Source organism: Macrosteles quadrilineatus, unplaced genomic scaffold (assembly GCF_028750875.1).
Source record: "Macrosteles quadrilineatus isolate MER2022 unplaced genomic scaffold, UCM_ALF_1.0 Scaffold_8__2_contigs__length_117827958, whole genome shotgun sequence".
NCBI lineage: Eukaryota > Metazoa > Arthropoda > Insecta > Hemiptera > Cicadellidae > Macrosteles > Macrosteles quadrilineatus.
In genome coordinates this window covers 42,943,115-42,961,317 of record NW_026542601.1, presented here as the reverse complement: position 1 = coordinate 42,961,317, position 18,203 = coordinate 42,943,115, and the positions used below count along the sequence as shown (strand labels likewise).

Sequence of the window (18,203 nt, the reverse complement as noted above, 5' to 3'; positions counted from 1 at the left end):
ACATACCAGAACATACCGCTGACATTGTGTGCGTGGTAAATGGTTGAACGTAAAATTAAGTCTTGAAATTAAGATGTTAAATTATTCAAAAGGGGCAGGAAATTAACTTATTATTATGTTTTGATATATTTGTACAGGTTTCAACCCTGGTGAAATAAATAATTGAGTTTTGTTGTAAGCATACGAAAAAAAACAATACAAAAGAATGTACAGCAGATAATTCCTAAATAATAAAAATAATTGTTTAGAAATACTACGGTAATTTTTATTTCAATGAAACTAGGTATATGTTCAAAGATCCCTTACTAATACGAATAGATATCATGTTTAGCAATACAGAGGCGTAAAAGACGCAGGTGTTACAGGTTTTGCACGGAGGAATTTATCGACACATAAACTATGTCTGAAATGTTATCCTATCTGTGTCTGTATTTCCCAGCAAAATATACTGCATGTTCTCAAAAAATTTATAAAATAGGAAAACTATTGTAGCACAAAATATATTTTAAGTTCGCCTATTGGCTCTGATGATGATTATTGATCGGAGTGTCCAATATCAAAATCGATCACCACCATCTTTTATATGTATTTACCGTCTTGTGTGTAAACAGTATAAGTGTAAATATATTAATTACTAGTGTTGTTTGACTTTTTTGTACTTTTAGATATTTTAAGTGTGCTTAGAAATAGTTATAAATAGCAAATTTAATTTATCGACTAATTATTTAAAATGTAACACTAAAAGCACTATCTTTGCATCAAACCTGATCTCACTTGGAACTTGGAAGTAAAGTAACGTTAAAGTGTTAGAGCACAGTACTTTACGGGATCAAAACCGGCAACTATTTTGAGATACTGAGGTTTGGAACGCACATTAATTAAGTTGAAGGCTTTGTCATTAAGTAAAATAAAGACATGAGTTTAGGATGCCTTTCTTTGTACTCAAGTTCCCTCAAGAAAAGTAGATTAATAATTAAAATTATACCACGTACGATTTTGAATCAACGTAAACAATAATTCACAATAATAAGGGATGATTAATGCCCGAGAGGTAGAATAATACTACGCTTCGGGTTGTGAAATAAATGACACCGATAACAATCGGGCGGGAGATGTGTCAGCAAAAACCGCGGGAATTGAGTGCATTGGTTCGATTGTGATTGGTTTAACACATTCGATGCTAATTATAGTGACACCTCAATAGCAAGACCCTCAATTTATTAATGAGGTTTTGTGAAATGTTGTATCAAATACTGAAAATAGCAGCCATTTTAAAAACGGTTTAGGAGATTTCATTCTCATTTCACATAGAGATCATAAAGATGGATATTTTTGCTGAATCTCAATGCTGTAGCTCAAACTGTTAAGAAAGTTATGAATGTTTTTGAAACAAAAAACATACTGAAAGACGGACGCTCAACGAAACCAGACGAGATATAAAATATGTATAGGCCTATTATATTAAACCTTTTTGATAGTTTTAACCCAAGGAATTGCTACGTACATTTTATCCCCACAGTTGTGAATCCTGTACAGTATATGGTAGTGACATATCCTCATCCAGACCCACCCACACTGTTCGTCGTCCACTACGCACACTAACACACACACATCAGTTCACTTCGCACACTAACACACAACATCAGTCCACCACGCACTCCGCCTCCCTCTACAGCTTTATAAATCATTCTACACATAAATCTCAATGTTGACAACCCCCAAATCCAACGTCATCCGTTGTTTTCGGTGTTGAATTTCGCTCCGAGTGGTTTGCTGTGTAAAACAAAAATTCGAAGCTGTTATAAAATATTCTTTCTAAAGGTCTTGAATGCTTGTTGGTTTGAGGGATCTAAGTAGAGTATTTGAATATTGAATCAAGGGATCTTGTGTTTTAGACGAATTTACCAGAGAAAATTTATAATTTTAGGACAAATTTATCTTTGGAAGCTGTATTTTTACATACACATTAAGGATCACAAATTAAGTTGTCGAAGGTCGCTGGTTCGATTCCAAGCCATTGCTATTGGTTCCAGATACCATTTGTCATTGGGATATCATGGACTGTCCCCTTTCAAAACGCTAAAAATGCAATTGACGTAAACAGACACAAAACTTTATATTTACTTCGATAATCAAGGATTATATACCTTAAATTGAGGGACGTATCCTTTGTGTCCTATAGATGGATCCTAGTGAGATCTGAACTACGACGTACCAGCATTTTCATGTAGGCAAAATCCATAGGTGATTATATAGATTTGAAAAAAGTAAACAGGACTGCAGAAATGTATTCTACATCCAAACCTACAGCTTCTTTGTGTAAGTAATTGATTTCCAAACACAATCACCATGCTTGGACCAAGGTTGGGCAAATAACGAAATCGTAGAATTGTTGCATACCGTTAAACATTATTCATGTTTTTAGACTTAAAAGCCTCAAAGGAGGCTAGAACAGTGATTTACTACATTCAATTTTTTTATTCTCTGTGAAGGCACCAGGTATCAGATATTCTAGAATTTCACTTAAAACCCTATCCTCGCTACACTACTACTCTAACCTACACCAGAAGTCCAGAGATTTTTTCCTAGGACACTAGGTTCTAGCCCAGGATTGTTTTCCACAATACAAAAAAATCTGATGTGGCTAGGGGCTAGGGTCCGTCACAGCTTATCCCTTGGATGCAAATCCGCTGGGGATTTGGTAGGATTTAAGCCAGGGACCTCTGGAATCGAGCACACCACACTAGTGGTACACGGCTGTAGAAATGTACTAAACTACGAATGTACTTCCAGGTTTGAACTCACTCTGAGCTAAGACATCATGAGCCATAAATCATAAAAGTAATTCCAGTGTATTTTCCATGACAAATGTTGATTCCCCATGAAGGGTGAGATGCCCTTGTATTATACATGACGTCGATATGTCCAAACCGTGGCAGTGATTGTGGCATATCACGCAAGGGCTGACGGGTAACATGGTTTGTCACACTGTCACATTGTCAACGATATTGATATTGAGGGTGTGAACGTGAGAGTGGACAATTATGTTCATTTTAGGATATTTTAGATATTTAATGTTTAAGATTTTAGCCAACGATTTGAAGAACTAAATTTACCATTATCTACAGGGTTTGTAGGTTTACTACAGAGAAAACCATTAACTATTACATACTTTTGTTTTGACCAAACGTGATTAATAAATGTAGGGATCACTATTACGATCATGACTACAATTCAAAGATAACGGGATGTAATTCGAGAATTAGTCCATTTAAATCACCGCCATTGTTACCATTGTTAGGTAAGATAACCGTCTTGAAATATTTGACCATTTGAGTGGATGACGAGTCTTAAAATTTAGAACAAATTACATTAGTAACTAAAGAAACGCGAAGCGAATCGTCATTATTGATCATTGGGAGTTGAACCAGTTACCAGACATCCAAGTAAGAATTAAAACTTGTTTAAGTCGTGAAGTAGTTGCATATTCTCATTAGTGATTATATTGTACACGTACATAAGCAATGGTAAGATACTCATAAATTCCAAATTCAACCCCTACATCTATTTGTTCTCATGACATTATAGGATATAGCAAGGAAGTTCATAGAATATGCTTATTATGAGTGTCTCTTCACACTTCGTATCCACGACCACGCAAATATTTACATACAATCTCCTCTCCGCTCTCCACCACGACTGCCCACATAAACATTGTCATTCTAGGGAATCTGCTGCGTCTCGCCTTATCTCTAGGCCGGGCAAACGACCGCCTCTTGAAAATGACACCACAGCTTGAAGATGGAGTAAAAATGTCGTTTTTGTGTCTTTCTACGCTATAGGTATATACGTTTTTGGAAGAACTACAAATCCTGGTCTTGTGACTTTCAAATGTTGATGTTGACCTGTATGGGAGCATATTCAATTAAGAACAATGCCCTCTAGTACAGCCAAGGAAAAAAAACTCCTCTTGAAAATTACACCGCAGCTATTCTCAAGTGAAATACCTTTTTCGAGCCTATCTATGCTCTCAGGATATAGCATTAAATTATTCTGCGATGTCTTCTGTTTGTTGAACATTTAGGAATGCAACAACTTGTGTTTGCAATGAGTGAATCGATGTACTTGATAAAATAATTGGGTACAAATCTGGTCTTGTATAATTTTAAATGAAAAAAAAAATAAAAAAAATTTGGAAAATGGTTTTACTACGCCGTACTCAAATCATTCACGAGTTCGTTTTGTACGAATTGTAATGGCAAAGTAAGCTTATCTTAATTTTCGTTCGTAAAGTTGTGTTGAATTAGTAAAACTTTAATCAAGTTTGAAGCATCTGAAACGACAGCGCAATGCAGTTATGCCAACTTGGAGTCCAGGATAAAACTTTTATTTACTTTAATAATCCACAAGACCAACCGAATTTAGTTGCCTCAATTGTATGAAAGCGAATGTTTTAATCTTGTCCATTAAGTAATTGTTTGAAATTACTTCAATTACTACTGGTTCAATAAGTCCCAATAAGTTTTTTTATTTAGTTTCAATAAGCTCAATTAGTTGCAATGCAAACTATAACTCGTTAACATCTAACACGTGTGTGTGTGTGTGTAGCCTTACTCAATGGCCTGACCATTATGAAAGTACGGCATAAACAAATCTTCAATAAAGAACAGTTTTTATTTTTTTTATTGGACCTAGCTTTGAGGTTTTGATAAATGGTCCTGCCTAAGAAATAGGTGTGTTTTGTCACTATATATTTGGTATCGAAGTTAAACCAATCGTTTCACTCCATTCTACACTCATCCTCCACTTCAATCTTTATCGCTTCACTAAAATAGTGACTTTTTTGAGATATTACATGTTTAAACCTAAATATGAGACCAAGGCTCACTCATTGTCACTTGTTTCTTGAGAGACCACCTTTTGTTAATCAATAATTTAACGATAGCTGGGCTTGGTTTCGAACCATGTAAAATCTGCGAACGTCTCTCAAAATCGAACCGGTAGTTTTCTGATTTGTGAAATGGTACAAAATAAATGAACAATGAAAACTAAAATGTTTTCTTGTCTGATTGTTAATACGTATTGATATGTGTTATATACAAACATTATTTCCAATTCCAATTTGGTTTTTAATGCCCAGTGGATTCATTACAATTTCATTTTTAAGAATTAATAACAAAAATTACAATTATAACTACGGAGATTTAAAATTATTTTTTAAAATTTCAAAAAATTGTTTCACGTAAATACAGTTGGTGTCTACAAACAAATTAACAAACTAATTCATGGACAAATTTAGTAAAACTTAAAAATTTTAACAGAACTCGTATTAAGAGACGAATAATAAACACGTCCAAAAGGGAAATTCTGTGGGATTAGTCTGCATTCATTAACAACGCCAACTCCGTCTGGTTTGGCCAAACTGTTGACTGGAAAGGCAAATATTTAATCGTACATGATGGAAATTAACAGCTATCATCTATGAATATCACAATTAACTTTGTTTATCTGTGGTCAAAAACTTTTGAAGCGTTTGAAATGATTTGATAATGGTGAAATTGATTATGCACTCATACGAAACTTGGGTTAAATGTTTAATGGTTTAAGAAAATCACACTTATGGTGGTCAATATTTGGGCTTTAAAAATAGAGTGGAACCTCGATAACAATACACTCGATTAAAAAGTCAACCTTGAAAACGTCTTAAAATACCCTTCGATTGGTATAGTCAACGAAGTTAACCATGAACAAGTGTTATTACAAACCTCTGTAAAAAGTCCACCTTGATAACACGAATTTACTAATCCCCTGAGAGACGTATCGATGTTTTGCAGTGAAAATTTTAAATGGTTGTTCGATAAATAGCTATTATTCCGTAGTATTGTTACGCACATACATATTCCTCTCTTAAGTCTTAGATCCTAAGGAAACTTATTAGAATACACCGTATTTGTTATAAATGTGGTTAAATGTTTATGATCTCCTCGACATAGTAGTATATCTCATGGGTATACATTGGATACTATGCACTGTAACAGTACTATTTTTATGCCCTTAGGGTTCATTCATTTGAGTTTTTTTGAATAGGGGACTGATATAAAAAAAACCTATTCCAACGATTGCTGTGAGGTGCTGTTTATTGTGTTTCTTTTTTAGAATTTTTGGTGCGTTCAAAAACGATGTCACCTAGGTAGCTCATTAAAGGCAAAAACCAATTAACGCCAGAATAAAAATCTAGACAACATTGTGATATTACTAGACATGTGTACTGGAGCATGTGACGTGTTTTATGGCTTCCCGCCACAAACAACGAGTCCCTTATGACGTCATGAGGGTCCCAGTCACAAATCAGTGAGCCGGTGACGTCACCCTACAACTGGCCCCTGTTTTCAGACCTGCGTGACCCCCCCAGCCCCCCTGTGTTTACAACTGCCAACTCCCGTAATTTTGAAAATTAGTTTGCCCTCGGACACGCAACACCAAAGATAATCGCTATTTAAATTCGACTTACAACTTCCGAAATAAGGTAGGCAAATCTTACGATAACGATGGGTTCTTGTTCTGATAATGGTATTACGTGTTTGGTTTGACAGTATGAAAGTTATTTTAGTGATATTGGTCTAGTGGATTAAAGCTTTAGTTTATTTGTATGTTATTGTTATTGCTTCAGGTAGAGTGTTAACTATTAAGTAACTATTGGGAATCAGTATGTCTAAACCGAGTTGAAACTTGATGTAGCAAGAGGCATTGTTAGTTTCAGTTCTGTTTTTATTGACTTGTATAAGGGGAAATGGTTGAACATCGATATTGATATTTGCAAACGAAGAAGGTTGCACGATTATTTCTGTCGACGAATTTGAACGAAACTGGGGTGCGCATAGGTCTAGTGGTTATAGCGTGGGAGCTATGACCTGAAAACCCGGGGTTCAAATCCTGCCATTAATCAAAGACTTTGAGTAATAAAGCCATTTGGTAGCTCAGAGCTACCCTAATCCTGTTTTTCAACCAAACTAAGAAACAAAGTGATTAGTCTTTCGGTACAAAAAGACTGTATACCGATAACCCCTTCCAATAAAATGTAGTATAAGATAAATCGGATTTAAGTATAGGATATATTTAAGATACCCTTTGTTGTGATGATAGGTTTTCTAAATATAAATTATAGATATTTTCTTAAAAATTTTATCCAGGGTGTTTTGCTTTATTGGATAGGTTACTCCACAGGGATTTTTCTGTATTGGAGGACTCATTATATCACTAAAAATAGTAAAAAAGCCAATTAAATTAATAAATTACTATACGGTTCAATGGTAAATGTATGGTACATAATACAATGGTAAAATACGACTATGACCAAAATCTGCGTGTTTTATATGAAAATGTTTTACTACTAGTTGAGTTATAGGAAAATGAAAAGATTCTTTTGGTTAATTACGTAACAACCACACTATTTACACTAACAAATAAAGCCTATGGTGCTCTATTATATTGCACGATGGATTTTACATTCATTACATATGTATTAGGTTTATTATCAAACCGGCAATATATGACCATACCAAGTAGAATGTAAATTACAAAAACGTAGTGTACATTTTCGCCAATTGGCCGATAGTGTGTTACAAACATTGATGGCACAATTACAGGCAAACTAACAACAATAATTGTTCTAAACATTTAAAAGTGGAATTATTAACTGCATTCGAATATCCACCTTCAAAAACTAATCAGAGTTTTAAAGCATAGCGTTTCGTTAGTTTGGCACTCTTCTAGTTCACTTAATGGGATAATGATAACCTTAAATTCTCTACAAGCCTTATAAATCACCTATGTTTTTGTTAGTAAACGCGATGTGCTAAAATGTCAAATTCAGGAATCTTGGGCTACAAATATACAGACTCATCCCTGAAGATGAAATATCCGGCTACGATAAACAGAGTACTAGCTTAGTTAATTAAAAATATTAGGTTCCAACACAAAAATTAACTACAAACCTAATTAAAAATCACCGACGTTTAAATAACAAACTTATGTACTAAATTTCATTAGCAGGGACAATACTAGTGAAGTGTTCTTTATTATTTTCGCAAGCTCGTCCATAACGAAACCTAATTAATTCATTCTAAACATAATCAAACAATTAATCCAACTGCAACAAATACACCGGTGACGCAGTAGTTTGCTAATGTCTTTGATTTTGCAAGCTCAACAAACGAATCTAGTCGAACATCTACACCGGAGACTTGACACCTTGCAAAAAGGTCAAAGTGCAAACTCACCATTCTGTCCAGCTCCAGACACAGAACCTGTGATATCCTCTGGGTTCACTTCCTACACTCCACCACTACACTCCGTCGCCGACCCCCGGGATGGGTGTAACTACCCTGTCATCGTACTAGACCGCATGAATGAGAGCGCAGGAGCCCTGGCAGGAATCGATGAGGGAGCGCCGGCGCGGAAGGCCCAATCAGCACTGAAGACCGGCCGGCCGGACTCAGCGTAAAATTACCCTTCACGGAGAGAAATTTCCCCGTGGGGGATTTTTCCCGGATCAAAATATTTTGAAGGTTTGTCCATCGAAATTTGTATATAAATTTCTAAAAATTGGATGGTTAAGATTATAAAAGAGATATAACATAACTCTACGTATAATTAGGACTCGTAGTCACAATTGGAACTGCCACAAAATAAAACATTTGCTATAAACTAAGATTTATTCGTGGGGTCTTCGGGTCTAAAGGTATTTGCAAAGTAGCTTTCATTCAAATAACTTATTCAATTTTCAATTACACTTTAAATAAAAGTACAGTATATGCAAACTCATCATTTACTTACTTTACTCATCGATTATATACATCTATCACTTTACCACAACACAAATAATAAAAAAAAACATTAAAAAATACATTGATTATAATTTTTTGACAAGAAGATAGCATTTAAGCAATATAGCAATATAATTATAAAAGATCGAAGACGATTTTCTTACTGTCAATCACCATAAAATTTAATTTTGAATGAAAAAACGATAACGGCCCCCAACAAAACCCCGAACAATACAAAATCATTCCTAAATAAAAAAAAAAAAAACTCTCTCAATTCGCATCAGTCTACATGATTTGCATAGAAATTGAATTCGACTGATAAGCGATAAAGTCGGAGTTATTGTTTTGTTTTCTCGTTGAGAACAAACTGATGTTAATTTGAAATCGTCAAATGAACGGAATTCTGATCATTGATTAAACCTAACACGACTTTGATTTAAAAATATCAGTAATGATTTACTTATTTGTTAGCTTGGTTGAATAATATTACAAGTTAACAAAAAACGATTGTCTATACTTCTTCGATTTCACGTAATAAATCAGCCTAGGACAATTCAGAGATGTTTATAACTCCTGCACAAATGTATATGTATAAAATACGTTCAATTTTATAAATGGATTTATAACAAATTATCAATTTGTTTTATTTGTAATCCATTTTTGTTATTATTTTTAAAATATCCCCCACCATAGTAAAACTTGCAGTCTAAGCAAATTTCCATTTATCTGGCTAGATTTCTACTAAGACTTTTCCTTAAAATAAGTAAAATTTATTTCCTATTTAAATAACATTAATTTTAATGAACAATAATTAGGTTTGCTGCTACAGGGAAGGTATTGAGGTGCTTTTTTATTGAAATGTCCAATATGTATATAGGACACAGTTACTGTAAGGGCTAAGCTATCATTATTTCAATACTATAACACTCTTAACCGACTTCCCTGTATCAGAAAAAAAACATTAAAATAAAATAGGAAGAATATACCAATTTTAGTAAAAATCCAGCCAAGTAAATGGGTGTTTATTTAGTCATCAGGTTTGATGCGGCGAGGATATAAATATAACGCTTATAGTTTTTGGTTTAAAGCTTGATTTTCTGTAAACTATAGTTTGTTGCCTTAAACTAAATACTTCTCACTGTTTTAGGGTAAATTTTTTAGAATTTTCCTTGCCTTTTGGCCGTAGTAGCAGAGAACGAGTAAAAAAATAGTAGCGTTATATTTTTTTGAAAAAAATATTATTTTTAATGTGTGCTGGATAAAATCATAATAGTGTTTATATTTACAAGTTCTCAAAAACAATGAAATCTCACAAATCAGAGCAATACAATTTCCCGTTGCAGGGGACATTTCCCCGCGGGTGCATCCCTGCAGACGGTCGATAAGTGTGCGCGCGCATGACAAGCAGTTCATTGTTGCTCATATTGTTGCCGCGAGTAGTAGTGTTGGGAGGGAGGGGATATTTGAATCAGACTTAAAACAGTGCTTTGATGGTGATTCATGATTTCTCCCCTTACTTTAGGGATTGGGACCCTCTTCTGTTCTTTAGCCATTGTTCTCAACCAAAGGACGATAGTCTTGTGGGAGTATTTCATTGTGTGAAGGGGAAAAATCTTTTGAATCGATGCATGTGATATTTTTTTGTTCTAACAGGTGGTAAGAGGAGTAGTATTATTTGTAAACAGTTATTTTAAAAGTGAGATCTTCTGTATAAAGTAACATTGATTTTGGTAATGCTGTGTAAACTCCTGCTATGGCTTACTTATTTGGGAAAAACATCCTGTTAAGAGCTTATCATAAAGTGTGGCAATAAAGTTATGTTGGACACATTTAGCTTTTCAAAAGTAATAGTTTTTGGGTACAGATTTTGCAAGAAAAAACTTGGTACGGAAATAATGCAGTATTTTCAGCAGTGCATTAACTAAACTGGATTAGTTGAATACACTCAATTATTGAAACACTATTCACCTATACATTTTATGAGGTATTTGTAATCGTCGATATAATAAAATGCTTGCTAGAAAAAAATGTTGATTTCCCCCAATAATAATAAAGTAGCATAATGTTTATTCAGTATTTGATTATATTTCGCCTTGACTCTGTTACAAATGAAATGTTTTTAATTTCAAATACAACAATTAAGTACGATTCTATTATTGTCATTGTTGTTGCCTACGAGCTAGCGCTTTCTGGTAGTGACATTCTGAACTACATTCTGCATTACTGGAAATTAAAAGCAGGATCTTTCGTGCAGTGATTTAAATACTATTTTAAAACATGGTAGTCTAAACGAAAGATTATATTTAATTAAGAAAATGTGATTGTGATAAAAATTAAGTTAAAGTCCAAATTATTTAAATGTGTAAAAATAAATAAATCTAATAAGCAAATTTGTTTTTAAGACTGAAGGTAGAGTTAACACTAATCCAGAGACCCGAAACCTCACACGTATGATGATGATTAAGCATGTATGATGTCAAACAGTAAAATATGTGCGAGAATCAATGTTTACATTCGAAGTTATGTGTATAACAAATAACATATCCCATAAAAGTCCGAAAACAGCGTTTTCGGGTTGAAACACTCTTCCAAAAAGCATTAAACTTACAATTTCATAAAAAATGACGTATTCAAAATCGTTTGACAACAATTTAATCTAATCACGCAAAAGTAATGGTAGGGTTATAGGGATGAGTAAATTTGTAGTAGTTTAATATTCCACGAGGGGCGTTAGTTGTAGTTTGGGCTGAAAATAAAAAATATACCTATTTTAAATAATCGATTATGTTACTATTAGTTATAACAATACTTCCGAACACGAAGTATACTTTGTCCATTTTCTTGTAAAGTATTGAATTTACATGAACTCGCTTATATCTGAAAATCTAACAATCACCATTGCTTTTACATGGAGAGTTTTTCTATATACTGGTTTACGTATCTCAGGACGGTCATTCAACTCTTGGTGGTCAATAAAGGTTTTTTTTTATCACAACTCAAATTAAAAGAAAAGCATTATTCTCTTTCGCACACTCCCTTCTTTTGCAATGCCCGGTTATAGCAGCTCCTTCATATTTTTATAATCCCTCATATTTATTTACAAAGAATCGAAGAATCTTTAGAGCCTTTTCAACAAATAAGTTGTTTTCTATTATGTTCCATGTCATTATTATGTTTAAAGGTTTAACAACAGAGTGCGGAACCATTTTTTGAATTTTAAAATATTAACAGCTGTATAGACTAACAAAATAGAACAGTAAGAAGTAAGAAGCTGTTTCGGGGAAAATTCTGGACTCTGGATAAATTTTAGCAAACCTGTAAAAGACCTAAGAGCATGGACGGCAATAAAAAAATGACAAAACTAGATAACTGCCAAGCATCGAGTTATGTCACCTAATTTGGTTTACATTGTAACGCGGTTTGTTTCTATTGTTGTATGCTACTATACCATCGCTGGCCGAAGTCTACCTACGCCGTTTCCATCTGGTTTTACAGATGTTACATACAATTCTACAATTACTTTATATTTGAGCCTCTATTTAGAGGCTTCCAAAAATAACACTACACACGATTCCTCTTGCGTGAGTGTACGGAAAATTCCAAATTTTATTACAAAAAATATTGTAAGTGTAATTCTTTTCCACATCTACGAGTATATAATGATAGCAAACACTAAAAATAGGTGTGAGAACCAATTGTTAAATTTATAGTTAGACAGAAATAAAATATCCCAGACACATAAAAAACCACATTTAAGTATCGAAAGATTATTCCCAAAAGTATTAAACGTTTCTAAAAACGGATTCCTAATAAGTACGAGGTATTGAAACATATTTCAACAATAATGTCAACGTTTCTAAAATAATTACACTTTACTGCCATCTAGCGGCGACCGATGGAGTTGTATGGTTGTAGTTCTCCAATAATCCGCCAGGGGCGTTATCTGTGGTTTAAACTTCTTTATCCTACAGCCGCTCCGCTATGCCTCTACCCAGTCCCGTATCTTGCAAGATGCAGAAGAGACAATTTTGGTTTATTGAAAATACCGTAAAATGGTTTTTCATTCTCCATTTAATTTAGAAACAAAATTTAACCGTACCATTCAACATGATAACAGTCCGTTTTTGTAAACTCAAACTGTGAACACTTATTTGGACTACTAAGGATGGTTACAAGTGATGCCGATGTACTCATGAAAATACTATACGTAGACCTATATGGATTTATATTTTAAAAATACGTTTATTAATAAGTGTATTTACTTAAAAAAAAAAAGTTTTGGAAGTCAATTGTTTATAGGCTTATAAAGGTTTATACCTCAAAGCGCATTTATACCTCACAGGTATACTGTAACGTGTATGCCCGGCCCGGCATACACATACTCATGTGAGCAAACCTGTGCGGTATAAAATATGAAAATTCATATTTGATTTTACCTGTCCAGGTTTGCCTGAACAGGTTCACACACACGGTCCGGTATACCGTAACGAGTATGGCCGGCCAGAAAGAAAAAAAATACTATAAAGACAATATATTTCTTCCAAACAGGCACAAAATATGTTCTTTGTTGGTTACACTTAAGTTGTATTTTGCTCCGCGTAAAGTGTTAACTATGAAACAAAACCGTTTTATACCACAACAATAAGTTAGGTATTTTAAATATGTCTCGTGCATTAGAGCATAGTCAATGATTAGAGTCATCTACACTTATTCTAAGAATAATGACTGATTTCCTTATCACCTCTTAAAAAAAAGGCGTAAATGTGAATTCGGGAGTTAGGTTGTAAAATAGGCGTTTAAAGTAAGAAAACTATCATTCAAAATTAACTAGAAAATGCGCAAACTGAAATATTATCTGACTTATTACCAATCGTTCTATCTGATTTGTTTGATCCAGGTTTAGCAGACATATAATCACTAAGTATTTACACAATCAGCTATTGCTACCGGTAGCTGAAGTAGGGCCAAATTATACAGCTGGTTCTGAACAGCTGATTTATTCATGCTTGACGATGCTAATTCAGCATCGTTAACTGCTACAAACCTATCAGCATGCATTTAGCCTGTGATTATCTTATAACCAATCTATGTAATCTATCTTTGATTCTTGATTGGTTTGATTTTAGTTTTTCAGTTGGAAGGTGTATAATTAGTGGAGAACCTAACTTTTGAGTATCAACAATTAGATGCAACGGAGAAAGGTACCGTATATAAATCTTCAGCATAACTTGTGGTTCTTGTCAACGGTTTGTAATTAATTAACTACATTTTTTTACATATGTTATACAACGGAATATAAGTCTATAATGGAATAAAAAGGCCTGTTAGCTATTTATTTTTACGAATTGGAAGACTTAAAGCACAAAAGCATATAAGTGTGTGGTGGCGCCACCTATGAGTGCCTTTGTGAACTACGAACTGCATTACCGACAGACATTATAGTAGTGCCAGTGCCCTTCTAAAGAGCACAGAGGCACAGACTAATTTATTGTCTTTGCTTACTGCTTAGGGCTACGAATTCAATATTTTCAGATTTCAGAAATTTTATTAACATCAAAATTACCACATTAAGAACTTGTTATAAATATAAATAGTTTTGGCCAACCATGTTTCATCATACATAGATTTAATATGAGGCTCGTTCGTACAGTGAGTGATCAAATTTTTTTTATAAAAGTGAACTTTGAACTGTTATAACGGTTGCTCATATTAATTGTAATAATCACTGTTGGTGGATAAAAATAAAAAAAAGTTTTAGATCTAAAAGAAAATTAAAAATAATGCTGAGCACAACTATTGTTAACGTTTGAAATTCTAATTTCACTATTGAACTTCAAATCACCGGTACCTGTCAAAAACAATTTATATCATTTTCCTCATACCTTAATAGACTGTTAGTTTGTTAAAATATATGCTATAACCATTAAAAGTACCGGACACTAATTTGAAAATTATAAATACGCGCATTAATAAATTAGTTTAATTAGTGGACAAAGTTCAATTGAGTACTCCGATGTCAGAAGGCTCCGAATGTCATAGAATGGAGAGGAACATTTATTTCCTAGCTTGATATTGATACAAATTGTCTTTTATTTTATCACAGCGGCGTCTAGAATTCTGAAATAGCATATTTCTGGAAAAAAATCTCCGGAAAATGATGACGCATTTCTGCAACCATTTCCTCCATTGTTGTTAAGTCTCACAAATATATCATTGTAATCTGGTGGTGACTAGCAATTTGACAGTTGGTATTTCCAGTAATATTGACCTGTAGGCCTACTAACTGATAGACACACACAATGCGATACTTACTCTCCTCCTTGGTTCACAAGTCGCCCAGTGTCCACGGCGACGCTGTGCCGTTCAGGCTTGTCTTTCTTGCGGGTCCCTGGAAATCGAAGACAAAATTATATTAAGCTCATTAAAAAATGAAAGTATACAACACAATATTTTAACAATGTAGCAGAACACCCACAAGCTTGATACAATAAATTCATGGAATTATCTTAACTAGAGGTTGTCCGGTGGTCGAAAGCTCGACCAAAGATAATGTAATGTACATACTTCTCTTCACCCCACGCTGTAAATGATACATGTGATGATTGTGTAGCAGTCTTATATTTGTTTTGATTTTCTGTTTATTGATCGTTGTTATTTCGTCACCAGCATGGCAACTCATAAGGCCTATGTTAGTACCTATGTTAGTTTTTATTATTTTAAATACATTTTTTGTGCTTATTTGTTAGCCTTTTTAATTTATAAAGGGATTCTGCACATCTACAGGAAAATAACTTTCTAATAGTAAGCGTAGATTTCCCCTGCGATGCACACGAGCTGAGAAAAAATGTTTTAAAGAAACATACTTGCCTATTAATATATACTATAGATCATTGAATTAGTGGGTAACACAGGAATTTATTCAGGGTTGGGAAACAGTATAGACGCCTATTAACTTTTTAATAAGTTACACAAGGAAAACCAAACTCTGCACACCTCTATATGGTATAAGCTACAGATTTTTTTGTTCCAATTTTGTTCGGATACCTTATTATTTAGGGGGGAGCTCATAAATTGTAAATGTAAAGCCCTTTCAAGTGACAATTAATTTAAAAGGTCATCAGTTAAAAAGAATATCGACAAAAACTAGAGGTCTACATCACAACCCATCACAAAATGGTGGCAAGTTTAATATATCATCAGCCTGAGGGACCCAACCTAAAAATATACATACATATCTCCAGAAATGTTTTTATAAAGGGTTAAACTAGAACAACTAAACCCAGTATTACCGTAAGAGAAACTAAAAGTTTGTTTAATCATCTTTCAAACTATTTTGTACAAAACAAAAAGACAGAATATAATTTGACCGATACTAGACGGTAACCAAATGGTAAAATGCACAACATAAATTTAGTCCTAAAACTGAGAAATATTGTATTTATATCGGCGACTTCAAGCATTATACAGGGTTGGGAAAAAGTATAGACAACTATTAACTTTTTAATAAGTTACACAAGGAAAACCAAACTCTGCACACCTCTACATGGTTTAAGCTACGGATTTTTTTGTATCCCAATTTTGTCCATAACCTAGTGAACTATAATGAATGAAAAACGCACCTAAGCAGACATCAGATTTTACAATACGACGAAAAGCTTACTTGTAGCATTGAGTAGTGATGTGGGCCGGGTAAATACCCAGTGGGTAGGTAAATATAAATTGGGTTTTTACCCGGGTATTTACCCCAGGCCCGGGTAAATACCCAAAAACTGGGTATTTATAATTTTTATTAAAGTTAGAGAAGATTGAGATGTTTTATTGCAATTATTACCCTGTGAGAATAGTAAAATGATGATAAAATGTGTTAAACAAAATTTCATATGGTCACTACTAGTATTTTACTTCTCGCCATAAATACCCAGGTCTGAGCATAAAGCATAAATCGGCATAAATACCCTGGTCGCATGGTTGCACTGGTCCTGACTACTTATGATTTTTTTTATTTCAATGATAGATGAATTTATTTTATTGAAAGTGAAGAAAAATAACTTGTAAAGCAATAATTATTATTTAGAAAGACAGGGAAATTTTACCTAGTAGTGGCCTATGTATAAACAACTTAAGAAAATAATTAAAATTCAATCTGTAGGATGGCAGGGTTTAGTAATATTTTTGTTCTAGATCTTTTGTTGGTATCAATACTATCAATGGTATAAAAAAAACTAATTTCATAATCTTGTGATACAAAACATTTGAATCTATAGCACAATAAATCTTTCAAAACTATATTAAGTTAGACCAAAAAACAGGAGATACATTTTAGTAGGTTTACCCAAATATATTATTGTTTCTAACCAAACGGTAACACAGAAAAGTTTAATTACTTTATTATTCTGCCTTTACTTTCTCTTATAAGCCATGTTCTTCTTTATAGTTTTTCAGCACAGTGGTTGTAACTTGTAACAAGTTTTTTTTTACAACTTTGTACATAATAACATTTTAAGGTAATTTGAAAAACATTTATTAACAATAACATTATAAAGTGTTTTAACTCTTTTGGAGTATTCTAAAATGTTATACACAATCATTTATTGCTAATAAAACTATTCATGGCAAGTTCAACTGTTTTTATTGCAACATAAATACCCAACAATTCCTGGATATTTATAAATTATAAATTAAAATAATTTTTTATTTAATTGGTTATAAATTAAAATAGCCACAGCCTTTATTAATATACTATTTTTTTGTATTATAGTAGGCCTAAGTTAAATTTAACTGATGTTACTTGATTTAAGACACGAAACCCCATGCTTATTTAGAAACTTTATGTAGGCCTATTATTTTTTTAAAGTGCTAAATCATTAAATAAAAGGTACTAGCAAAGCTTCAAGTTACTGTAAAAGGTGTTACAGACCATCCTAATTTATCATGTAATGATAACAATAACATTAGGGGTAAATATAAATGAATTTCATAAATACCCAAAATACCTGGGTATTTATGGATTTTGGGTATTTACCCGGGTAAATACCCAGGGTATTTACCCCGAGTTTTAAATACCCGGGTATTTTACATCACTAGCATTGAGTATACACGTAATCAATTGTTATCAATAGTTTAATACAAGCATTGAGTACGTGTATACTCAATGCTTGTAGTATCCGGAGTAAACAGTTACAAACACCTAGCTTTCGAAACAATGTCCTCTAAAATATTCACTAAATGCTAAAAGCAATGACATCAGCCTACCTTGGCCCAGTATGGTTTGGCCTTGAGTGTAGGATTCAAAACAATACCTACATGCAGTCTGTGGGTGGAAGCGTGGATTAGATAATATTTCTCTATGGATTACTTCTGGAAAGAAATGCATTTAAA

General features: G+C 33.4%; 1 protein-coding gene across 5 annotated transcripts in view; it reads right to left on the bottom strand.

Annotated features, from left to right (window-relative positions):
* LOC128999748 (SH2 domain-containing protein 3C-like) overlaps positions 1–18,203 on the bottom strand; it is a 226,528-nt gene that overhangs the window by 50,542 nt on the left and 157,783 nt on the right. For 4 of the 5 annotated variants that reach the window (XM_054426410.1, XM_054426408.1, XM_054426407.1 and 1 more), the window contains one exon: positions 15,138–15,213. In XM_054426410.1, the coding sequence (XP_054282385.1) occupies positions 15,138–15,213 (76 nt within the window). Of the gene's footprint in view, positions 1–8,279; positions 8,404–15,137; positions 15,214–18,203 lie in introns of those variants that run through there. The other variant, XM_054426411.1, reaches the window with a different exon arrangement.